The sequence below is a fragment of the Sorex fumeus genome, unplaced genomic scaffold, assembly GCF_029834395.1.
Source record: "Sorex fumeus unplaced genomic scaffold, SorFum_2.1 ptg000003l, whole genome shotgun sequence".
NCBI classification, from domain to species: domain Eukaryota; kingdom Metazoa; phylum Chordata; class Mammalia; order Eulipotyphla; family Soricidae; genus Sorex; species Sorex fumeus.
In genome coordinates, this window is record NW_026606060.1 from 54,395,297 (window position 1) to 54,421,010 (window position 25,714).

Here is a 25,714-nt window from a genome sequence, read left to right on the forward strand (position 1 = left end):
ATATTCTAGCACCCCTGACATGTAGCTCCATCTTACGGATTCTACCCTGTCAATATGGAAAATGGAACAGGGCTCAGAAGAAGCAGTATCAGAAATTCCTGAACCTAGAAGGGTTGAGGGAATACAAGGAACCAGACCACTGGTTTCCCTCCAAATGTTGTCTTAGAGTTAATACACAAAGTAAAAGGTAAAGGTAAAGGCCCTCCCGTTGATCGTCGATTTGCTCGAGCGGGCCCAGTAACGTCTACACAATACACAAAGTAAACAGAGCATTACTCCAGTATAAAAATGTAAAGCAAGGTCAGGGGCCAGAATGCTATCACGGTAAGTCGGGCATTTTTCTTGCACAGGGTCGACCTGGGTTCAATCCCCGACACCCCACAGGGTCTCCAGAGTGCCACCAGGATTGATCCCTAAGCACAGAGCCACGGGCAGTCAGCCCGGAGTACCGATGAGTGTGGCCCACAAACAAAGTAAAGCAGGGGCCGAGGAGATATCCCAGTGATCAGGGATGAATGGTTTGCATGTGCCAGGACCTGAGTTCAAATCCTGGCACCTCAAGCACTTCAGGTGAGACCCTGGAGGCTCCTAGCACCTTGGGAAAGGGCCCAATAATTCCTACTGGTCCCATGCAGCTCTGCTTCAAGGCTCTAGCCTGAAGCTGCCTGTCTTAAGAGGCCATGTACCATGGGGAGAGGCCCCCGGAGCACTGCTGGAGAATCTCCCCCAAACTCCTGCTTAAAAAAAAAAAAAAGCAGGGAAGGGGTGGGGATGGCTCCAAGGACAAGAAGCCATGCCTGCCATGTGGGTACACACGCCAGGTGTGGATCAAAAAGAAAGACAGAAAAAATAAATGGGGCTGGGAACACAGCTCAAAGAGCTAGAACATATGTTATGCACGCAAGAGCCCCAGGTTTGCTCTTTGGGCTCCCCAAAAACCCACCAAGAATGGCCCAAGAACAAAACAAAAAAAATTAAAAAAAGGAAAGCAACCATCACAAACTAAGACTTTCACAAAAGTTTGTAAACAAAGAACTGATCCACTGAATCCAAACTGTTTAATGCTTGCAGAAGATTCAAAACTAGATCACTGCTGATATAATGAACCTGGTTTGGTATTTTTCAAAGTAGTGGAGGAATTCAGAAACCACAGTCAATTCAACTACAGCTACGTCATACTCTCAAAGTCTCATTTCTTATCCCTTTTTCCTAAGGAGTATTAATAATGTTACAAGCATTCCATCTTTTGTGATGAGGTTTTCAGTAGGGAAATTTTCACACCTCTATAAAAGAAACTAAATTCCAAGAAGCATTTTGCCATGGTAGTTATTCGTGAATAACAGAGCTAAGAATAAACGTCTTATTCTGTTGCTGTTGGTTCTGGTTTGGGGATGCACCAGGCAGTGCTCAGGGACCATATGGGATGCTGGGAATCGAACCCAGGTCGGCCGCGTGCTAGGCAAGCACCCTACCTGCTGTCCTATCGCTCCAGCCCCTGAAGGTCAAGTCTGCAAAGACTCCAACCAGGATCCTCTCCTTGACTCTGTTTTCAAGGAGTGGGATACGCCCCATGAGGTCTTCAACTTGACGCAGATGGGACCTTATGACTCGGAGGTTCTTACCAACATCTGCGCCTACAATTGACTGGCGGAGAACGAGCTGCTTCGGGAGAGACAGCCTCGCTCTGCTCTCGATCGGAGTGTCGGGAATGAAGGTCACGGGCCCGTGCTCAGGACAGTCTGACGGGTAGGCTCGGTCACACAGCGTGCACCCTGTGGGGAGGAGATCTGAGATGTGAATGGGCTTAACTCAAAGAGAGACTACATCGCCTCCTGCTTCTTAACGTCAATACTAATTCCTAAACAGGAACGGGTCAGAGTAGGACTTAGGTTTGCTCTTCAAGCCCGGGCTCTCACCCGAACACACATCTCACTTGCCTGTTTCTTTGCTGGCTTCCTGCCCCCTCCCCCTGTCCCTCCCCCTCATCTGGTGAAGCCTGAGTTCTTTATTAAGCACAAATTTCCTCTCTTTCTCTCCTGTCACATCTTTCTAAGCAAGTTTTGTTCAATAAAAACGATTTTAACTTCACTAAAAAAAAGAAAAAGAAAGAAAAAAATAGTACAAATACTCTGATCAAAAGTCCAAGCTTATGCCTTTCTTTAGCAAGATTTGGTTTTCCTCTTTGGATCCAAAGGACAAGTTTCTCATGAAAGCTAATCAAAAATATTACATTATTGTCTTCATTATTTATTCTGAGGGCGTGCCCAGGTGTGTGCGGTGGTTAGTCCGGAAGGTGCTCAGGAGACCATATATGGTGCCAAGGACTGAACCCGGGGCAGCCGTATGCAAGACAAGTGTCCTAACTCCCATCTGATCTCTCTGGCGCTGACACTGCATTATTTTAAGAACCATAGTTCATACACGAAGAAGATGTAACACCTTCTAGGGGGATCAGGGCGATAGTCCAGAAGGTATAGCTTTTGCCAACCAGGCCTACCCAGTTCGATCCCTGGCATCTCATATGCACCACCAGGAGTAATTCCTGGGTGCAGAGACAGAAGTAACCGCTGAGCACCATCGCTCGTGCCATGCCCCCTTCCCTGCACCTTCAAAAAAATTTTAAAAAGATTAATACCTGGGCTAGACAGTGGGTAGGGTACTTGCCTTGCACACAGTCCACCCAGGTTTGATCCCCGGTACCCCCCATGGTCCCCTGAGCACTGCCAAAAGTGACCCCTGAGAATACAGCCAGGAGTTAAGACTTGAGAACCTCTGGGTATGGCCCCAAAACAAAAACAAAAAAGGAAGATAACACCCTTACATATGTCATAAAGTCCCCAAAGATTCCTTTCTACCAAACTAAATCAGGAAATTAAGTAGAAATGCAACCAGTTATAAAAAGCCAAGGCTGGGGGCTGGAGAGACAGCACAGCGGGCAGGGCATTTGTCTTGCACGCGGCCGACTCGGGTTCAATTCCCAGCATCCCATATGGTCCCCTGAGCACCGCCAGGAGTAACTTCTGAGTGCAGAGTCAGGAGTAACCCCTGTGCATTGCCGGATGTGACCCCCCCCCCCCCAAAAAAAAAAAGCAAAAAAAAAAAAGCCAAGGCAGAGATGACACTGCAGGCCAGTGGGGTCTGAGGCCAGTGCGTCACCACTGTTTTTTCTCGCTTTACTATAAACAAACTGAGGAACCAAGTTTGATGGCAGATTATTATTATGACTATATAGTCTGCTCTTTAGGAAGATAAGTAGAACCCTGTTATTCTTGCAGGCATATTTTTAATCCTTTTTTAGCCATCCATATGGTCTTTCTGTTTACATGGTCAAAGAGGGTATTAATGTCACAGACTATTGATGCTTACTGTCACTTTACTTTTACAAGTCTGAGTACCCTTCTCCATTAGTGTTTGTGCTCTTACTTTCCTTTCACTATTAAGCAGCAATGCTTACGGGCTGGAGAGATAACGCAGAGGGTAAGACGTTTGCCTTGCAGGCAGCCAACCTGAGTTTGAGTCTGGCACCTCATATGGTCCCCTGAGCACCGCCAGGAGTAAGCCCTGAGCACTGCTGGGTGTGGCACAAAAGGAGTCATGTTTACAGGGGGAAAAAAAGAAGAATGTTTATGACCCTAACTAGTCAATGATTAAATTTGAAATTTCCAAATTCTTTCACAAAATAGTTGAAATACATGAACCAGAAAATACATATTTCCCATTTCAGTTAAAAAAAAAAAAAGTCTACTTAAGCAGAATAAGAAGCACCAGGTGAGAGCCAGGAGAAAGTCTCAAGCACAGCTAGGCATGATCCAAAATGATCCAAGAAAGAAAAAAAAAAACGGTTTTGTTTTTTGGGACTTACCCAGTGATGCACCGGAGTTTTCTCCTGGCTCTGCATTTGGGTACCATTCCTGGTGGGCTTAGGGAACCATCTGGGATAGCAGGGATCAAACCCGAGTAAGGTGCATGCAAGGCGAGGGCCCTACCTACTGTATTCTCTCTCTGCCCCCTCAAATGAGGCACTTTTCAAGTCCTCAGTCAACCACCTGGGTTGATGGCTGCTATCCTGAACGCACCATTCTGCTGACCGCCCTTCTTGCCTTTCCACAAACCTGCCCAGCATTCTCCTGCCTCCGAGCCTTTGCACTTGCCTTTCCTTTGGACTGAAACACTCTTCCACAGGGATCACTCCCTTGCTTCCTTATGTTCAAAGGTCACCTTGAAACAACGCCTTCTCTGTTCATTTAAAACTGTAGTCCTGGAGCAGGAGAGATAGTCCAGCAGGGAGGGCACCTGCCTGCACGGGGCCTACCCAGGTTTAAACTTTGGCTTCCCATATGGTCCCCCAAGGCAGCCAAGAGTGATTCCTGGGTGCAGAGCCGGGAGTAAGACCTGAGCACCGGTGGGTGTGGCCCCCTCCAAAAAACCCATAACAAACCCTGCAGTCCTGGATCAGAGAGAGATTGCAATGGGTAGGGCACTTGCCTTGCATGAGAACAACCTGGATTCAAACCCCATCATTACATATGGTACCCTTAGCCCCTTCGGGAGTGATCCTTGAGCACAGAGCCAGGAGTAACCTCTGAGCATTGCCAGGTGTGCCTCTCCCCCCCCCCCCAAATCTAAGTAAATAATGAAATAAATAAACTGCAGTCCCATTCTGAGAACTATCTTCCCTGCCACATTCTTCTTTGGAGTATTAGATACACGATCTGTTTCTTCTCTCTGTTCCTCCCTGCCGTGTCAGCTCTGGAGGAACTGGCGCTGTGGAGCTTCCTGGTCTCTCCAGGTGTCCACAGCCCTGCCTGGAGCGGCGCAGACACTCACTCATCTGTGTCCAGCCAACACTCACATCCCCAGCCTTTCCGCATGTAGGAAACAGTTAGAATTGGGAATAGTAAGTTAGAGCCGGGTCAGAGTTCTGGCGAATCCCAAGAACGCCAAATAGCAGGTTTCCCCGCACAGAGAATCAGAGGCTCAGACCTTCCTGGACACAGGGGCAGAACCAAAAGCCGCAGCATCAATGAACTGAGAGACGGCCTCACCGTGACCTAACTTCACTCACTACTATCCTGATTTTTACTGCAGGAGATAACGTTTAAAGGTCCTTTGCTCCCTGGCTCTGCCTTCACCACCCAGTGAAACTGTTAATGACTATCATCTGGTGTGTCTTATAGACAGTTATCTCTCAGCCCCACCCTGGGTCGCACCTTCCATTCTATCTTCTAATAACGGGTTCTCAAGGAGCAGTTACTCTTTTCTTCTGCTTATTTGGCTGGCCGGTAATTCTCCCATGTTTTTCTGTCTTAGTGGCATTCTTTTTTTGGGTGGTGCATACACAGTGATGCTCAAGGGTTAGCCCTGGCTCTGCACTCAGGAGTCTTTCCTGGCTGTACTTGGGGGACCATAGGGATGCCCGGGATCAAACCCAGTCAGCCGTGTGCAAGGCAACCCTCTTGCTGCTGTACTATCTCTCTGCCCACCTCAAGTGTTCTTAAAGTGAAAGGTCACCCTAAAACCTTTGGTAACCTTTGAGCATTTATTTTCCTGCATGTCTTGAGGTAGATGATTTTGCAACAGCAGATGAAATCATGCAATCTGCTCCAATGTGGATGGATATGGAGAGTATCACTGAGTGAAGTTAGGAAAGGGACAGATACAGAACAGTCTCTCTCATACTTTGGGAGGGATATAAAGTGACACAGTAGGGAAACAACAAATGCCCAAAGGTTATAGAAACTGAGAGCTGGTCTTCAATAGGAAGTTTAACATGGGGAGAGGAGGGATGGGGAGTGGGGCAGGGGCAGTGGGGGAGAGAAAAGGGTCAATGGTAGTGGGAAGTGGACACTGACGGAACATACTGTCTATGAAACCCTACCAAGAAAGGGTCTTTAAAACCATGGTACCTAAAATACATTTTTTTTAAATGTCAATAGCAAAGGGTATGGTTATTGAGAACTAGGCAGTACCCCATCCGGAAGTAACTACACAACCCAAATGAAGCACATTTCTTTTTCTTTCTTTCACTTTTTTTGGTTTTAGGGCCACACCTGGCAATATTCAGGGGATACTCTTGGCTCTGTGCTCAGGAGTTACTCCTGGCGGGTTTGGGGGACCACATGGGAGGTCAGGAATCGAACCCAAGTCAGCCAGGGCAAGAGAAATGCCCTTTTCACTGTACTACCACTATGGCCCTCAGGAAAAAAATAATGATAATTAAATCCCCTATATTCTATAAGAATAGGGGAGAGTGGGGGGGGCGTGGTCCATATTCAGCTCTGCTGAGGGCTTACCCCTGGCTCTGTGCTCAGGGGTCTCACCTCAGAGTACAGTATGAGATGCTGGGGACCACATCTTAGTCAGCCCCGTGCAAGGCAAGCGCCTGAATGCCGATACCATCTTACTATATCCCTCTGGTATATGGGTTATTGGTCTGGGTTTCTGTGCTCAGGAATTCCTTTCGGCAGGCATGTGAGGGACCGTAACAGGGATCAAACCCTGCTCGGTCACCTGACCCCCTGTGCTCTCTCTGGCCCACTATCAGAACTCATTTTCTAGTGCTCTGAAGAAGAGGATTCACGCCTCCAAAGGGTGATTCAGATCTCACACCACAAAACTACCTAGAAGTTTCTTTGAAGTACACTAGGACTGGAAGGTTAAGGCACTAGGCACTTTGTCAAGCAGCTTAGCAATTATTCCAAACGCTAAGCACCGAACATTTTTACTTTATACACACACACACACACACACACACACACACACACACACACATATATATAAAGATAGGGAACCAGAGGTAGCACCAGTGCTTGCCTTGCATATAGCTAATCTGGGCTAAACCCCTAGCACTCCACAAGGTTCTTCCCCAAGCACTGCTGGGAGTGAGACCTAAAGATCAAAGAGATAGGAGTAAGCCCTGAGCACCATCAATGGGACCAAAAATGCAAAAATCAACAAAAACCTAACAGTGATGACATATGTGGGAGATGTGGAAGAAGCCAGAAAGTACAGAGGGGAAGGGGCCTGCTTGGTACACAACCAACCCAAGTTTGATCCCTGGCATCCCATATGGTCCCCAAGGACCTGAAGCAATTTTTCAGTGCAGAGCCAAAAGCAACTCCAGAGCATTGCTGGGTGTCCCTGTCCCCCACAAAACAGGTGTAGGCTACAGAGGTAACTCACAGGGCTGGAGCTCATGCTTGGCGGGAGGGGATGGGGGCACACCCAGCGGTGCTCAGAGCTTACTCCTGGCAGTTTCCCAGCCCCAAATCACGGAGCCAAGAGTAGCCCCCAGCACTGCCAGGTGTGGTCCAACAACAACAACAACAACAACAAAAATAACAAAAACACCTATATATAAATGCCCATAGCAGAATGACTCAAGGGAGCCAAACTCAAGAAACAAATGCTCATAAACAAGATTCACCCAAACAGGCAATATCCCAACACAAAGGGACGGTATCCAGCCAAAACTGATGGAGTCATGTATCAACGATAGGGATACAATAGCCTACCCAGGTGAAGGAAAAATCTAGATCGCAGTCTACACACCCAGGCTATTACTGTAGCTGAATGGGCCTACTTCATCCATGCGTCCAATCACACTCCTAAGTAATAATACCTGATTCATGATACAATACACTAGGAACAATGACAGGAAGACATACTGCATGAATCCATTCACACAAAATGTCCAGAATAGGTAGATACATAAAACAGATCTGTACTTGCCTAAGAACAGGGAATAAAGGGGATGATGGTGAAGAACTAACTCTAATACAATTTCTTTATGCAGTGATAATGACGTCTTGGAATTAAGACAGAGGAATTAGATATTTGGAATTACATGATTCTCTCCAGTAAAACCTCATCAATATACTAATACCCACTAATACGAAAGTAAATTCTACACTTTAAAATGTAAATGTGTGGGGCTGGAGAGAGTGCAATGGGTCAAGGCGCTTGCCTTGCATGTGGCCAATCTGGGTTGGATCCCCTGTATCTCATATTGTCATCCAAGCATGCCAGGATTAATTCCTGAGGAACTCCTGAGCATCACAATGACAAATCAGTAAAACGTAAATATAGGGCCAAAAAGGTAATACTGGGGTTAAGGAGTCTGCCTTGCATAGCTAACCCCAGTCTGAATCCTTCAAACCACAACAGCCCTCCAAGCACCACCATCCCTGTGCAGAGAACCAAGAATACCACTGAGGCGTGGCCCAACCCTCCTAAGACACACACACACACACACACACACACAAACACACACACCAGGTATGTCCTTAAAAACAAAAAAACAAAAAAAACCACACAGGTCACTCACACACACACACACACACACACACACACGTATGTCCTTAAAAACAACAAAACACACAGGTCACACACACACATACATACACACCAGGTATGTCCTTAAAAACAAAACAAAAAACACAGGTCCAGAGAAACAGAACAGAGGGTAAGGAAGCAAACTGAGTTCATCCCCCAAAACTGCCTGGAGTAATCCCTGAGCATAGAACCTGGAGTAAACTCTGAGCACTGCTGGGTGAAGGCCCCATACCAAACCAACGAACAACATTGCTCACTTGAAGAAACAAAGCAATTGGCTTTATTGAGGCTACCTCTTACCAACAGCCACATCACTGAGCTTACATCAATTATATTCCTGTAGCACTGTCCTCCCGCTGTTCACTGATTTGCTTGCGCGGGCCTAGTAACGTCTCCATTGTGAGACTTGTTGTTACTGTTTTTGGCATATCGAACACGCCACGGGGAGCTTGACAGGCTCTGCCATGCAGGCAGGATACCCTCGGTAGCTTGCTGGGCTCTACAAAAAGGATGGAGGAATCAAACCTGGGTTGGTCGCCTGCAAGGCAAACGCCCTAGCCGCTGTGCTATCACTCCAGCCCAATTATATTCCTAAGTTATTTATAAATTACACATTTCATTTCATACTCCAAAAGTTCTCCCCACTGGTTGGCTTCTACAGTGCCAGAAGGCTTTCTCTGCTTTGCAGAGTCTCCTACCTCGAAATCACTTCCTGGGCTTGTTGTGTTTCATATTCCGAGTCCCTTGCCATTCCACACTCTTACAGATGGCTCCACCCCAAGTCCATGACCATGATTAAAGGGCACCCTGAATGCTGAGGGTTCCTAAGTATTTCCAGTAAAATATCTCTGAGTTTCAGGTTCAACTTCTCATTACAACTGGCCTCACCATCAGTCCTCAAGAAAATAACAAACACCCAAACCAGTCCAATCTACAAGGCCAGGCATAAACTCGGTGGTAAAGCAAGCAGCCTTGCATATTCGAGACCTTGGATTTAATTCACAGCACTGCAAAAAAAAAAAAAAAAGACAAAAACATGTACTCCTTTTCCACTATTCATTATCAGAAGCAATTTTTTCACAACTATGTAGTTTCCCAATGTGAGAAATCAAAATTTTCTTTTACTTCTTCGTTATTTTTTTTTGGGGGGAGAGGGGGTGTTTGAAGTCACACCTGGCGGTACTCAGGGCTTATTCCTGGTTGTACTCAGGGGACCAGACAGTGCCACACTATCTCTCCAGCACCCAGTTTTTCCTTAGTCCAACCTATTAGCTCTACTGTGTTCTCAACAGATACCCTCTACCTTTCTTCATCTTCATTACCTCTCTCGTAGGCTGCAAAGACATAAATTATGGTATCACGTAATCTGCTTGTCGCCAACAAACTCGTCAGCCTCAAACTGCAACAGATCTTCTGCCCTGAAGACCCTAGGACTGGTCTTAGAAAAACCTTCATGCTCTGCTTCCCACTTCTCTCAGACCCTCACCCCCACGGAATGCTTCAGAAATTCATAACCACTCAGGATGCTTAACCACTAGGCTGAGTGTTGGCCCAGTCCTGTCTGAGACGCTGTAGTTTCCGAATGAACAGCTGACAGCCGTCCTGTCACTCAGTATCCCTGGTGAGTCTTCACTGGCTTTCCATCGCTTGCTCAGATACCCCCTCACGCTCCTTCAACACCTCTATACTCAACCCCTACAACAGCATCTCATCAGTTATGTGCTTTATTTTTTTTGGGGGGGATGGGATGGGGAGGTTATTTTCTTTTGGTTGGGGGGGCATACTTGGTGATGCTCGGGGGTAACTCCTGGCTCTGTACTCAGGAATCACCCTGGAGGGCTTAGGGGCCCCCATATAGGGTGACAGAGACCAAATTCAGGCAAGTCGCAAGCAAGGCAAGTGCCCTCCCCGCTGTGCCCAGGGCTCTGGCCCCGTCATGTTCGGTCTCTTACACTTTCTCTCTAGCATCTGGTATAAGGACTGCTCTATAATAAACATCAGCACATTCCCTGCAAGATTGAACCATGTCATGACACTAACAAATCCTAGTAAATTAACATTTTAATACTGCTTTTTTATTGCTATCCCATAAATAAAATCCTTACATAACCAACTGTGGTCATTTACATCCGTTTTGAGTGGAAAATTCTGCATTAGTATTCATCTTCAATTCTCCATGGGAATTAAAAAAAAGTACCTATCTGATACGTCTTATCTTATTTTGTAAAAGCGGAAGGTGTATCTCACAGACTACCTTACTCAAGTTTACACCTAAATTAACTCTATTTACGAAACATCAAAAAAGAAAAAAAATCTGAGATATTTCTGGGCTAAGTCAATCTGTAAAATACAGAAATAACCATTTGCCCTTACTTTGGAAAGCCACCGTAAGAGCCAATGAAATGTTCACACGTTACCTGGCCTACTGGGAGAGGGGATGGGGGAATTACTCACATTAAAACACAGTACTTAGGGCAGAGAAAAATCGCACAAAGCCTAATCATTTTTCTCTCGTCTCTGAATCAATTCCCGAGTTTATGAGATGGCCCTTGTCTGTCAACATTTCCAAAAGAAAAAGGCTGAGCACACTCACAAATTGTAAACAAGGTTGCCATATTTTCCTTGTTTGAATTGGAGTCTTCCATTTGCAGAGAAGGTGGTACAAAAGAAAGACTGTCGGTAGCCACATCTACATGGCCTGTCCCCATGGCAACCTCCGGGGTGATGGAGGAGACGGCCACGGGCTCGAGGCTGAGGCCAACTTCGTGAAGGGAAACGGACTCTAGGGAGGCGAGGTTGTGTGAGGTAGAGAGTGCCACGCTTACAGAGTTGCCGCTCATGGCCACGGTGTGCATGGAGTCCCCCAGGGCACCGTCCGGCATCCCGCCGACGCGGCTGGCAATGTGGTCCGTCTCCATGACCACGGGCAGCTCCAGGCCGTTGCCGTGGAGGGGGAGCACGGCGCCGTGGCCCACGGGGTCTGCTGCGAGGCTGCTGCTCACGGACTCCACGGCCAGCGCCTCGTGACTGCGGGCACCGGTGGGCATCGGGGGGTGCTCGCCTGCCACGCCGTCCATCGCCAGCTCCTCCGCCATGCCGTCGGTGGAGATGGGGCTGGTCACCCGGGAGACGTTCTCCATCGTGATCGTGGTGTCCAAGGCCACCTCGTGGCCATCGCCGGGGTGGAGACTCTGGGCCCCATGTGTGCTGACAGAGCGCGAGTCTATGGACACGATGCCCGGTTCCAAGCCGACGGTCCCGCTGGGCTGGTAGGGATCGAGCGCCGAGGGGTTGTTGGCGATAGACAAGGCCGCGTTCCCGTCGACGTTTATGGAGTTGGGGTGGATATACTGCGGGGGCGGGCGGTCTGCTAAGTACGATAAGATGCCTGGAGAAAGAGAAGAGTGATCAGGAACTCGGCAGTGCCCTGGTAAATATCAGCAATTCCAAACATTAGACAATATCTTAGAACTAAGTCATCTTCGGCCTACCTCATGTTAATTAGGTAAGTTTTATAACAGCAATACAGACCATAATTAACTTTTTCCTGTAAAACTCGAAATGTAAAAAAAAAAAAGTGAGTATTTCTTTGAAGTTTGCTGAAAGTCAATCATTCAAATGCGCACTTATTTAAGTTGTTTTCTGGCCACAGACAATAACACGGAGAGGCTTCCCCCAGTTCAGAGCTGGGGCCAAGTCAGGGCCCCCTCTGGGGACATCGTGTGTCCTAGACACTGAGCTACATATCCAGCCCTATGGAGACAGCTGGAATCCTCCACCAATCCTAGGATAGTAAAGGAGTCCCGGCACTCCATATGGTGCCTGGAGCACCTCCAGGAGAGACTCCTGACCACGGAGCCAGGACTAAGCCCTGAGCACTGCCAGGTGTAGCCCAAAAAAAAAAAAAAATACACACACACGAAACTGTTCAATGACAAAAAATATTAAAAAAAGGGACCATGTATTCAGTATATGGTAAGAATCATTAAAAGGGCTAACAATGAAAACAAGGTAGAAAGAGAACAAATTACTATAAAAATTGGGCATAGACCGGAGCAATTGTATAGCAGATGGGGGGCTTCGTTGCATGCGGTCGACCAGGGTTCGACGCCCAGAATCCTGTAACTTGTATCCACGCCCCACCAGGAGTAAAGCCTGAGCACAGAACTGAGGCTGCTGGGTGTGACCCAAAAACAGCAACAAGAATTGGGTACATACTGAGTAGAAACAGTAAAGACAGTCCCGGCCCATCAAGTCTTAGGGCTGGAGAGTTCAGGAGGTAAGGCCCTGGCAGTCAGTCCATGGAAGTGCACAGGGACCCCTGAGCTCTGCCAGGCATGGCTCAGAACAGCGACAACAGAAACACTGACCTCAACTTTGTCAACTGTTTTTATTATTGATATTCTGTAGTTTGCAACACTGTAACTCATGGTTTCCCACGCACATAGTGCTAATACCACACCCTTCATCCATGGACCCACCTCCCTCCCCCCAAGAACCCCAGCGCCCCTCTTTCAATCCCTCTTTCAACCCACCCAACTGTGTGGATCACTTCTCCCCTTGTGATGCCTTTGGCCCATTGAACACACAAAAATGTTTTCTATACCGACCAGTATCTTGCAGTGATGGCGAGAGAAACAAGTGCCGTAACTCAAGCCTTGGAGCAATGAGGGGAAGAGTCCATGCTCTTCTCTCTCCCCGTTCTACAAGTGAGTGTGACGCTTACCAGGTAGAATGGTTCTGAAGTAACTGCTTTCCAGGTGGGAGTACGGTGGCGGAGGTAGGGTGTAGTTTCTTTCAGGTAACCCACACATCACTCCTCGATCCCCAATGCCCATGGGGAGCATCAGGGACAAGGCAGAAGGCAGAGAGCTCAGGGAGGGACCCAGGTTTGGAATTGCCACTGGCAGGCCTGTTGAATAGAAAACAGGTGCTTTCTCAATTTTAGCATCAAAGGAACTCACACATCAACACCCAAGCTTAAAGACCTGTCGGGAGGCAGGCTGCGGGGTGGAGAGGGAAGCTGTGGGTGACAGTGGAGGGAAGGGGACACTGATGGCCCCAGACTGGTCTTGGAACACCGTTTACTTGAACAAGCAATCAACTAGGAGAAACTGTTAAGTCACAGTGCCTTAATAAAAAAATTTTTTAAAAAAATTTACAAAATAATTTTAAAATATCCTCTCTATTCACTGGCTAAGCCCTTCCAACGCCTAGACTGTCTCTCTGACCTCTCACCAGCTAAACCCTTGGGAAGACTTTGCCTCTGGAGTAGAATCTCTATAGATTTTTGTGTCCCTTCCTAGTGCCCCCTTCTAGCCCATCCCTACCAGGCAGTTCTGTGTAAAAGTTCACAAACAGGACTAATGACTGGAGCCCTGGTCCTAACGCTGGTTCTCTAGATTTACAGAGCCAAGTTGATCCTACAATGGTTTCTCTTGCAAATAAGTATCAAGACACTGGAAAGCAATTAAAGACCTCCTTTAAGACTAACACCCAAGAATAGTTGAGATAAGTACCATGAGGTTCACTCCATGGCTTGGAGGCCAGCCGCACATGCTGGGGGAAAAGGCAGCCCAGATAGAGAAGGGAGCACCAAGTAAAGGGTGTTGGGAGGATCCTCCCAGGATGGGAGATGCGTGCCGAAAGTAAGACTATAGACCCAACATGATTGCCACTCAATGCCTCTTTTGCAAACCACAGCACCCAAAAGGAGAGAAAGGACAAAAGGGAATGCCCTGCCACAGAGGCAGGATGGGATGGGGGGTGGGAGGGATACTGGGATCATTGGTGGTGGAGAATGGGCACTGGTGGAGGGATGGGTACTTGATCACTGTATAAATGAAACCCAAGCACAAAAATGTGTAAGTCTACAACTGTACCTCATGGTGTTTCATTAATTGAAAAAAAAAAAAAAAGACCTCCTTTAAACAGGACTAAAGCAGGTCAGAGATAAAGGCCAGGGGTTGAAGAGCTCCCCCGCCTGCGCCTGCGGCTGACCTGACCCCTTCCCAGCACCACGGGCAGTCTCCAACATCAGGCCAAGCATAACTGGGATGGGCCCTTGGCACCTGAGCACCGATGAGACCCAAGGAAACAGAGCTGAAACTCGGAACCTTGAGATGCTGTCTACCTTGGAGACTATCATCTGAAAATGGTAGAAGGGACTCTGATAGTGCTTAAGAACGCTAATGAACATGGAAATTTAGGCAGCCAGGGCTGGAGTCAGCACAGGTTCAGGGTTTGATCCCTGGCACATCACAAGGCCCTTGGAGCAAAGCTGGGCATGGGCCTAAGGGTCACTGGCACCGCAGGACCAGAGCAGCAATGAACCCTTGGACCCTGGACTCAAACTACTTGCCCGCTCAGTGGAGAATTCCCAGAACTGGTTCCCAGGTCCTCTGAGCAGTTTTCAAAACTTCCCGCCCCCAACCCCCCACCCCCCAAATTTAGACCATGCTTCTGTGTATTTTTTTCTGTCAACAGCAATAGTTTAAATTTTTTCCCTACTTATCAAGAGTTCACTATAAAAAATGTCTAAGAGATAACAAATAGTTTACAACTAATAAATATTTTAAAAATTTGTGAAATTTTCTTTTTTTTTTTTTTAATTGAGGAGCCAGAGTGATAGTACAGCAGGTAGGGCATTTGCCTTGCACGCTGCCGGATCCGGGTTCAACCCCTGGCAGCCCATACAGTCCTCCGAGGCCACCAAGAGTGAACCTGGAGTGTAGAGCCAGGTATGAGCCCCGAGCACTGACTGGCCCATAAAAACAAAACAAAAAAAAAGTTTTAAAGATACAATAATGGGGAACACTAACTTTTCCTATATTATAATTCAACACTGGGACTCCAGGGACGATCCACCTTTTTTTTTAAATCTCTGCTTTCCCCATAATTCTAGGGATGGCACATTGGCAAAGATTGCCAGTTCCTGATAAAATAAAAAATAAAAATTCCTCATACTTTCAGCAAACAGTAACTGCGGTTCTCTTTAGTTAACACGGTAATCAAGTGATAAGGATGTGCCGCCCAGGAATGCGTAATCCGAGATAATAAATCACAACCCAGAGGAAAGGCCAGAACCCCAGATGGTCAGAGGCAGGGGTCAGAAGAACGCATCCTTTAGGACACTGGAAGGGAATCACCACTTAGGCCTGTTTTCTGCTGTCCACTTTTTAAAGGGTCTCTGACATGTTTCCCCCCCAAGCCCCCCATTCAGAGACAGGGCCGCGAGGGGCGAAGATCCCTTCCTGCCCCGCCTCCTCCACGCACCTGGAGCAGGGATGGCATTGTGAGTGGGGGACGCAGCCAAGCCCAGGTGACTCCCCGAGACTGGCAAGGCATTGCTCACGGAGGATGAAGTCAGCTGCTCCATCCCCACCGGGCTCAGGTTCATCTCATTCATCCTAGGAAAGAGCAAACAGCAACCGATTATGCAAAAAAAAAAAGGGGGGGGGGAGGGGAGAAAAAATTTTTGTCAGTGATTGCAGAAGGTACCAGAAGAACCTGAGACAATGGGGCGGGGAAACTGGGATCCTGGCTAAGAACTCGGTCAACTTCGTTGACGAAGGAACAGGATTTCCGGCAGGAGCACCTTACTGTAAATCCCAAGCCAACGGAATAGCATCTGCAGTTCTTACCAGCACAACGGTAACTGTAAACCACAGCACCAAAGACGTGTTTAAGAAAAGGAAGTGCCTGTCACAGAGGCAGGCTGCGGGGTGGGGGGGATAAAACTGGGGAGCCCAGTGGAGCAAAGCGGACACTGGTGAAGGGAAACGATGCTGGAACATTGGACGTCTGAAACCAAATCATGAATGACTCTGTAATTCACCATGACTAAAACATATAAAAAGAAAGAAAGGTAAAAGGAATCCAAGTTCGTAAGTACAATTAGAAAAAGCCAACCACACACTAGGCCCAGGGTGACGGCACAACGGGTAGGGCACCTGCCTTGCACATCGGTGACTTGGGTTCGATCCCTAGCATCCTGCATGGATGTAAGTCATGAGCACCAGGAGGTGCCCCAAAACAAAACAAAAATCATATAGATTTATATTGCAGGGTATCTACAAAGCCGGAAGAGATGGTACAAGGGGGTCAAGGAATCTGTTTACATTTAGCCAACCAGATTCAATCCTCAGTACCACAGTCTCCAGAGCACAGACCCAGGAGCAGCCTGGAGCACTGCACCAGTGTGGCCCAACCCCATACCCTCCCTCCCCCAAACCCACAATGGTCTGACGATATATGTAATTATTCTATATTTACAGGCTTATGCCCTGGTCAGATGTCATAAAACGATACTCCCGGACATGAACAAAGTGTTCAAGGCTGACCGGGTAGAACCTGGTGAGAGCAGACGTCCTGAAGCTGTTGATTTAGACGGAGCAACGCAAACCCATCCTCAAATACAACTAGAAGCAGACGGTGAATGAGCCAAACCTTAGAAGAGACCAAGCGCTAAAACAGCATCCATTCATCAGCTGCAAGAACGCAAGGGCGGGGAGTGAGGGTCAGTGGGAGGGCATGGCCTTGCATGTGTGGGGCTTGTGTCTGACCCCTGGCACTGCATAGTCCCCCAAATCTGAGGGGAGCACCCTGCTCCCCCCAGCACTGCTAGGTTATGCCCCCCTGCCATAAACAACAACCAGAAAGGAAAACACTCCCTGTCACCTAAAGAAGCCGCAGTTACAGTCATTCTCAAAGTTTTTGGACTTGAGGTCGGAGTAACAGTATAGAGGTTAGGGCGTTTGCCTTGCACACAGCCTACCTGGGTTCACTCCCCAGCATCCCGTATGATTCCCCCAGCACCAGGAGGGATTCCTGAGTGCAGAGCTTCTTAAGAGTAACCTCTGAGCACTGCTGGGTGTGACCCAAAAAAAAACAGTAAGTAAATTAAAAATTGTAAAAAAAAGTTTCTGGGCAAGGTTTAAAGCAGATTTTTCCTGAGGCTTTTTGTTTTTAAGCTAGAAAACAACTAAAACTCCACAATCATTATTATGATCACCACTAGAGTAATAATGATCGACAACAAATTGGTCTCAATACCTTCAAACACAATGAAAGAGTCGGTGGTGATTTCAAGCCCTCTTCTGAAAATGCTTGACTGCTGATCTGTGCCTTTAACCTTCAGACATAAAACCAAAATGGTGTTTTCGAGGTTAACTCCCGGCTTCTGAAACCAGTTCAAACAGAGTTTAATGTGACGGCTCAGCAGACTTCTGCTTTGTGGCGTGCCTCTGAAGTGTGATGAGTTAAGCATCCGTAGAACAAAGAAAGGTGACCAGTAGCCCACAGAAGCCAGGTGAAGGGGATTTACAACCATCCCTGGAGTCCCTCACCCGGAGGGGCAATTCCAGTCCAACAAGCTTGTCCCTGCAGGGTTCTGCCCCGCTGATGCTGTGTGGTGCTTGGAAGAAAGGCCAGAACCCGGACACTAAATTCTTCGCTCCCTACTTTTAATACAATCATGCCCTGAATACTTCCCTATATGTTTTCCTGGCTAGAAGCAGGCTGGGTGCAGATCTATCTGCTAGTGCCCAATGTCAGGACTTTTTCTTAGAGTGACATGAAACAGGTTATCTGAGGGCTGGAGAGAGCTCAGAGGGCTCAATACATGTTCTGCAGGCAGCAGCCTCAGTTTCCCCGGACTCCACAGGGTCGGCGACCACCAAAGCAGAGCCCAGGGCGGCCTCTGTGTGTAGCTCAAAAAATCAGCTCACTGAAACGCATCCATTTGCTAGATGCAATGAATGGCTTCGGCAACTTCAATGAATTCCTTTCAACCTTCCCTAGCCTAAACATATAGCCACTGAAAGGGCTTTAAGGAACACCACATGTTACTTCATCTGGCAAATTTCTGTGCTGTTATTAGCAGGGTACCTACCACACAAACACTTGCAGGTTTTGTTTTTCCTACGAAATACAATAAATTATAAATGGTGGGGAGGGATACTTTGGATGCATGAAAACGGAACCCAGATGCTCCCACGTGCAAGGCAAGCGCTTTATCCCGGGGGCAAACTCCAGGCCCCCCCACAAAGTATTTGAAACATTAATTCACAGAACAGAGTTTGATGGAGTGGTGAAGAAGAGAGGCCTCTAGGAAGCGGGCACTTGGGTGGCCAGTGTGGTACTGAAACGATGCGCGCATGGAACTATTAGAAACAGTACTGTAAAACCTGGTATCTCAAGCAAGCTTTAAAAAAAAATCAAAATTTAAAAAAATCATTAGCATGAAAGCTGCAGAAGGAAGACCCATTTCTCGGCACAACTCCCGGGCCAAGCGCAAACAAGCTTGCAAGAGCCTCCTTGGGAAGCCACACGTACGACTAACTCCCGCTCAACTCTCTCCAGGGCATGGGTAACGGCGTTCTCCACGCAGGTGACCCCCCGACCAGAGCACCTGCAACAACTTGGGGCCCTCGGAGGACCTCAGGTTGAACGGTCGCACAGCCCAAGCCATGCCAGTTCGCCAGTTCCCACCCATCTCCTGCACCCTTTTTTGGGGCACCCAGGACCTTTTCTTACGGATGCCAACCCCCCCCCACACACACACACAAACACCCCCCACCCCCGCCCCTGGCACCCCAAACACACAAAAGGCAGGCTGCATTCACCTGGGAGGCATCCGCGCGGGGCCGGGCTCGGAGGAACTGGGCACTGGGAGGCCGGGGACCCCGCGTCAGGGCCGGCTCGCCGGGGTCCCGGGGGGCCGCCGCATCCCGCTCGCGCCCGCCGCAGCGATGCCGCCGGGCCGCCGCGGGCCGTCGCGCTGTTCCCGAGGGCCGGTGGCGCGGGGCATGCCGCAGCGCGCTCGGCGCTCCTCCCGCGGGGCGCTGGGACCTGCAGAGGAGGGCGCGGGGTGAGCGGACGCCGGGCCGGGCTAGGCCGGGCCGGACCGGGCCCGTAGCCCGCAGCCCGCTGGCCCGGTCGCGCGCTCCTCCCCGCCTCGCCTCCCCGCTACCCCCGCGCGCGGGCGCGCAGCCCACCTGCCGCTCGGCGCGCCGCTGCGCGCACCAGCCGCATCCGGGCGCCGCTGCCCGCCCGGCCCGCCGCCCGCCCGCGCGCCCCGGGCCGCACCCTCCGCGCGCGCTTCCGGCCCCCGCCGCCGCCGCCGCCTCCGCCCCGGCTAGCGGCGCCCGCGCGCGCGCCCACCCACCCGCCGCCGCCCCTCCGCGCGTGCGCACCGCGGGCCGCCGCGCCCCGGCCCCGCCGCCGCAGTCGAGCGCCGAGCGATCGCTCCCCGGTTGCTAGGCGACCCGGGATTCGGCTTCCCACAAGGCCCCAGGCCCGTCCACGCAGGCCCAGACGGCTGGAGAGAAAGTGCGTGGCGCTGGTCGGGCCCGACTGGGAGCGCATCCTGTAGATGCACACGTGATACATATGTATCTATGGACATAGGTATTCATAAATGTATATGTATATAGATATACAGAATATACACCCCATAGACACATGATACATATATTTATGCATAAATATATTTATGATTATATATGTTTATTATATGTTTAAATATTTATACATATACACCCATAGATACATGATACATATGTATTGATGTATATATCATTTATGGTCTTGTGATGTTTTTGAGAAACAGTCCCCTTATAAAATTAGAGTTCTGAGTTCACAATCACAATCACAAATCATCCTGTTATTCCTCGATTGCCTTGAGCAGGCCCCAGTAATGTCTCCTTCATCCTAGCCCTGAGATTATATTCAAGGCTCTTTAGGAGAATGAGACCCATCATTGTTACTGGTATTTGGCATATTGGGTACGCCACGGGGAGTTTGCCAGACTCTGCCATGTGGGCAGGCTACATTCGGTAGCCTGCCAGTTTGTCCAAAGTAGGAATGAGATAATAAGATGTCATAATAAGATGTCGTGCGGCGGCCGCGCGGTTCCAGGAGCTGGTTTTTATAGTCTGAGTCTTGGCAGTTGATGGGATTACACGGCGCCAGGGGGCCAGTTGGTGGATGTGACCCCCGCCTACTGGAATTTGGAGGATCTGGGTGGAGTTCTGAGTTATTTTAACAAAATCTCTGTCCCTTTCAAAGTTTTCTTCAGAAATACAACTCTGTTGAAAACAGTGAAGTGACATCAGCACATAACTGGTTGTTTTTCATTTACGCTCTTGTTTGTCAATTGTTGAAACTGTTGTGGCCTAAGAGACAGCCTGATGGGCTCAAGCTCATGCTTCACATGTGGATCCAGGCTTGGGTTCCATCCCCGGCTCTGCATGGTCACCTGAGCACTGAGATGAGAGTAGGCTCTGAACACCATCAGGTGTAGCCCCTCGAAAATGAAAGAATGAGAGAAAGAATGAAATGGAGAAAGGAAGAAGAGAAGGAAGGAAGGGAGGGAGGGAGGGAGGGAAGGAGGAAGGAAGGGAGGGAGGGAGGGAAGGAGGAAGGAAGGGAGGGAGGGAGGGAGGGAGGGAGGAAGGAAGGAAGGAAGGAAGGAAGGAAGGAAGGAAGGAAGGAAAGAAGGAAGGAAGGAAGGAAGAAAAGACTTCAAGGGGACATCACAATACAACTGACTGCCTCTTATTTCAACCCCCCTCTTCTGACTAGGTGAAACTCTTAGTAAGCATTTCTTTCTGGGGATGGAACAATAGTACAGTGGGCATGGCATTTGCCTTTGATTGTAGCCAACCCATATTCAATCACCAGAATCCCATATGGTGTCCTGAGCATAGCCAAGAGTAATTCTTGGGTGCAGAGTCAGGAGTAAGCCCCGAACATCAGCAGGTATGGCCCCAAAACAAAACAAAAAAAGCATTTCTTTCTTTTCTAAGTATGCCTTCTTTAATGAAGGAAATCTAGTTTTTCTCAAATCAAAAGTTTGTCCAATACGGTATAGCATCACCTAATATCAGTGACCTTAGACTCTATCTTTTTAATCCATAACACACATAAAGAATACAAAATAGGGGCTGGAGCCATAGCACAGCGGGTAGGGCATTTGCCTTACACACAGCTGACCCAGGTTCGATTCCCAGCATCCCATATAGTCCCTTGAGCACCAGCAGGGGCAATTCCTGAGCGCAGAGCCAGGAGTGACCCCTGAGCAACGCCGGGTGTTACCCAAAAAAGAAAAAAAACCAAAATAATAAATATGTAACTTTTATAATCCTAATATTAGAATTTGATTGTGGTAGCAACATTGTAGGAGAAAATATTTTCTTGTTTTTGGAGGAGAAATCTAGGATTGATTTATTCATAACTAAAAATGAGTTACAGAATAGAAATTTAAACCAATCTCCAGCTAGTCCTAAAGTTTCTGCCCTTTATGTCCTTTCAAATTAAAGATTCGGTCTTTGATGCTGAGTTTAAGAAAACTAGACATTGGGGCTATGGTGCTGCCAGTGGTCAATCTGTACCTGTGAGGCGAGTGCATCAGCAGCCTGATGGTGCCTTCAGACTTCCAGATACCCCAAAATTGCTGCTGTGCTTTTGGCCAGACCCAAAAAACTTGGGACAAAATTCACCAAGAAAGTAAACAGCCAAAAGTTAGTTATGTGGGAGACACACCTGCAAACCACCTCCGGCTCAGCTATATAATTGGAGGCAAGGCCTCTCTGGTTTCTGTTTGAACTGCTTAACGGCCATGATCCCAGACACTCAGAAACAAATCTCAAAACCCAACGACTTTTGGCAGAAATGCCTCCGGTCCTGCAGTAGGTTCCTGTCCCAGGGCCACCCCAGTGGGGAAAGGGTGTAGTCCCTCCGCCTGCTCCCCCTAGGCAGCTCGGTGGCTGCCATCCTTCAGAGGCCATTGGGCAGTCAGGTTTGGGCCCTCAGTGATGAGACACACAGCGCCTCACGGGATGGGGGTGGAGCCGGCCCTTTTCTCCCTGTCCCAACGAGACCCTGAGTCACCGCCCATGAAAGGCCTCTTTGACTCCTGATCAAGCTGCTTAACGGCCATGATCCCAGAGACTCAGAAACAAATCTCGGAACTCAGCAGGTTTTGGCAGAAATCCATCCAGATTTAATCATTAAAATTTTGGAATTTCAAAATCGCGCGGCCACTGCTGCAGCCATGCGACATCATATGTTATTCATAACCAGGAATAGAAAACAAATTGTCTACTGTTGCTTTTTTCAGCAGATCTGAGTGTTGGGGTAAAGTCTCAAATAATAATGGTGGGTCTGGTGTCAAAATATTGAATGTAATCAAAGTATAGAGTGAGTAATGTGGAAATCATCTGCCCCACAGGTAGGGGGAGGGTGTGGGATGGGGGTATACTGAGGTTTTTGGTGGTGGAGAATGGGCACTGGTGAAGGTACGGGTGTTTCATTGTATGACTGAGACTTAGACCCAAAAGCTTTGTAACTGCGCTCATGGTGATTCAATAATAAAATTATAAAAAATGAAAAACAAAGTAAGGTGGTTTATCCCCAATTCAATCAGCTAATCAATGGCTGAGCAAATAGCAGTACTCCTACATAAAAAAAAAATACATTTTCCTTTGGGGTAGGAGGTACTCCAAAGCCTGCCAAGAGGGCCCCAGGGAAACTACTAGTAATTCTCAGACATTGGGATTGAATGATTGATTTATTGAATGCTTGGGGACCATCAGCACCACAGTGGAGGTGTTCCCTAGAGCTGCTCCTGGGACTAGGCTGTCCTGGAAATCTAACTGATTGACCTTCTGGGCAAATAATAATATAAATTTATATCCTTCTTTAAGAACTGTAAAAATGTTTTTAGTTTATATAACTATTTTATTTCCTCCACATCCTCACCATATTCTCTGTCTTTTTGATGAAAGTAATTGGGTGGATTTAAGATATCTCTGAGATGTATTTTTTAACTACTGATTATTAGTGTTGAGCATTTTTTCATTTTTGTCATGACAATTGATATGCCACCTTTAGTAAAATTTAGTAAAATTTCTATTCAAACCCTTCACCAATTTTGGGGCCATACCTGATGGAACTTGGGAGCCATTCACAGCACTGTACTTGGGGTCACTCTTGGTAGTTCTCAGGGGACCAGATGATGCTGAGGATCAAGCAGGAGTTGGACACATGCATGACAAGTGTCTTAACCTCTCTGCTATTTCTCTGGCCCCATTTTTAAAAATTTATGCTGTAGTACTAGAAATTCTGGTAGTGGAGTGGAACTCAGCATTTATTTATTTACTTGGGGCGGGGGTGAGTCACTCCTCACAGTGTTTGAGTGACCATGGAAGGCAGAGGATTGAGTGTGGGCCCCTGTATATAATGCATCTCCCTCCTCCAGCCATTTGAGCTATCCACATAGCCCACTTACTTATATTTTAAAATGATAATCAGTATGACTTTTTTTTAGCAAAAGTATGGTTTTATATTTTACCTCACCAATAATTGGAACTATCATTTATATGCACCCCTAAAAGTGCTAAGAATTCTATCCATATCCAAACCACAAGTGTGTCATTATGTGACCCTTTAGGACAGCATGTAGGTTTTGTTCTGTTAAATTTTCCCATAGATTAGACAATTTTTAATACTTTTAGAAATATTTTATTATTATTCTAAATATACACAGATTGAAAAAAAGTGTAATGGGTGAAGAGGAAGAAGGTGGAAGGGATAGAATAGAATTAGACTCTGGTAGCTTTTGATTTAATCAAAGGACCGATACATATAGGTAAATAGAAATAAGAAGTAGGGTCTTAGTCTCCAGCCTGTATTGCTTGGTGTTACCACGTAATCTTCTTCTACAACTGTCTGGCCAGGGGTTTCAGGGACCGTGACCTGAGTTGCCTTGTCCTCCATGAAGAACTGGCATGATTTTTCATTCCCCTCCAGAATCTGGAAGATTTCCTTCGTCTGATCTTCCAGTACTTCCTGGATGTACATGAGGATTGTAGCCAAGGGAGAGAGAGAGATCGAATGGGATGTGTTGGTTGGGTATGCTTGGGAAGGGCAGTCCCTTCCTGGCCCCTAACAGCATACTGGGCTTGATTTCAAGGAGGTGTTGAGTGGAGGTGGCCTAGAAAGTCCCATGGGAAAGTTGAGGGTTGAGAGAAATTGGAAGAAGGGAAACCAAGAGTTCAGGAGGGTTTGTCCCAGGGGACCCTGAAGGTAGCAGTCCGGCTCACAGTATAGTTGCTTCTGAATGGCATTGTCCTTGTCTATAATTTCCATCACTTCCACACCCTCCTCCTCCTCCTCTTCCTGCTCCTCCTCCTCCTCCTCCTCCTCCTCCTCCTCCTCTTCCTCTTCCTCCTCCTCCTCCTCCTTCTCCTCCTCCTCCTTTACCTCCTGCCCCTGTTCCTCCTCCTTCTCGTCCTGATACTCCTGACCCTCCTGGCTCTGCCCCCTACTTTTCCTCCTCCTCCTTCTCCACCATCTCCTCCTCGTCCTCCTCGTCCTCCTCCTCCTCCTCCTCCTTTACCTCCTGCCCCTGGTCCTCCTGCTTCTTGTCCTGATACTCCTGACCCTCCTGGCTCTGCCCCTACTCTTCCTCTTCCTCCTCCTCCTCCTCCTCCATCTCCTCCTCTTCCACCATGTCTTCCTCCTCCTCCTCCTCCCCCCCACCTCCTCCTACTCTTCCTCCTCCTCCTTCTCCACCATCTCCTCCTCGTCCTCCTCGTCCTCCTCCTCCTCCTCCTTTACCTCCTGCCCCTGGTCCTCCTGCTTCTTGTCCTGATACTCCTGACCCTCCTGGCTCTGCCCCTACTCTTCCTCTTCCTCTTCCTCCTCCTCCTCCTCCTCCATCTCCTCCTCCTCCACCATGTCTTCCTCCTCCTCCTCCTCCCCCCCACCTCCTCCTACTCTTCCTCCTCCTCCTTCTCCACCATCTCCTCCTCGTCCTCCTCGTCGTCCTCCACCTCCTCCTTTACCTCCTGCCCCTGGTCCTCCTGCTTCTTGTCCTGATACTCCTGACCCTCCTGGCTCTGCCCCTACTCTTCCTCTTCCTCCTCCTCCTCCTCCTCCTCCTCCTCCATCTCCTCCTCCTCCACCATGTCTTCCTCCTCCTCCTCCTCCCCCCCACCTCCTCCTACTCTTCCTCCTCCTCCATTTTCTCTTGCTTCTTTTCCTCCTTCTCCTCCTGTTCCTCCTCTTGCTCCTGCTACTGCTCCTGCTCAGCTTCCTTTCCTGTGGGAGGATCCCCAGGGTCAAAGACAGCCAAAGACAGCAGAGCCGCCTCGGGCAGATGTGGCTCCCTTCTGCCTCCTTGTGTAGCGCTACCCTCACCCCCCGCCCCCACCTCACCCAAAGCTAGCTTCTCCGTCCTGGGATCCCTGTCACTTACTCTTTTCTTTGAGCTGAGCCTGGAGCTGCAGGTTCTCTTCTTGGTACTTTTTCACAAGTGCCTAAAGGTGAGGGAAGAAGGTGAGGAAAGAAGGTGAGGAGGGAGTGAGGAACAATG

At 48.4% G+C, this 25,714-nt stretch overlaps 1 protein-coding gene across 2 annotated transcripts in view; it reads right to left on the reverse strand.

The window, feature by feature from the left end:
* PRDM4 (PR/SET domain 4) overlaps nt 1–19,130 on the reverse strand; it is a 29,837-nt gene extending 10,707 nt beyond the window's left edge. The window contains exons 1-5 of one of the 2 annotated variants that reach the window (XM_056115262.1): nt 18,960–19,130; nt 15,610–15,743; nt 13,061–13,246; nt 10,928–11,722; nt 1,623–1,772 (exon numbers count right to left, since the gene is read on the reverse strand). In XM_056115262.1, the coding sequence (XP_055971237.1) occupies nt 1,623–1,772; nt 10,928–11,722; nt 13,061–13,246; nt 15,610–15,743; nt 18,960–18,970 (1,276 nt within the window). In that variant the 5' untranslated portion in view covers nt 18,971–19,130. The remainder of the gene's footprint in view (nt 1–1,622; nt 1,773–10,927; nt 11,723–13,060; nt 13,247–15,609; nt 15,744–18,959) is intronic. The other variant, XM_056115265.1, reaches the window with a different exon arrangement.
* Nucleotides 19,131–25,714: the final 6,584 nt, after the last annotated feature.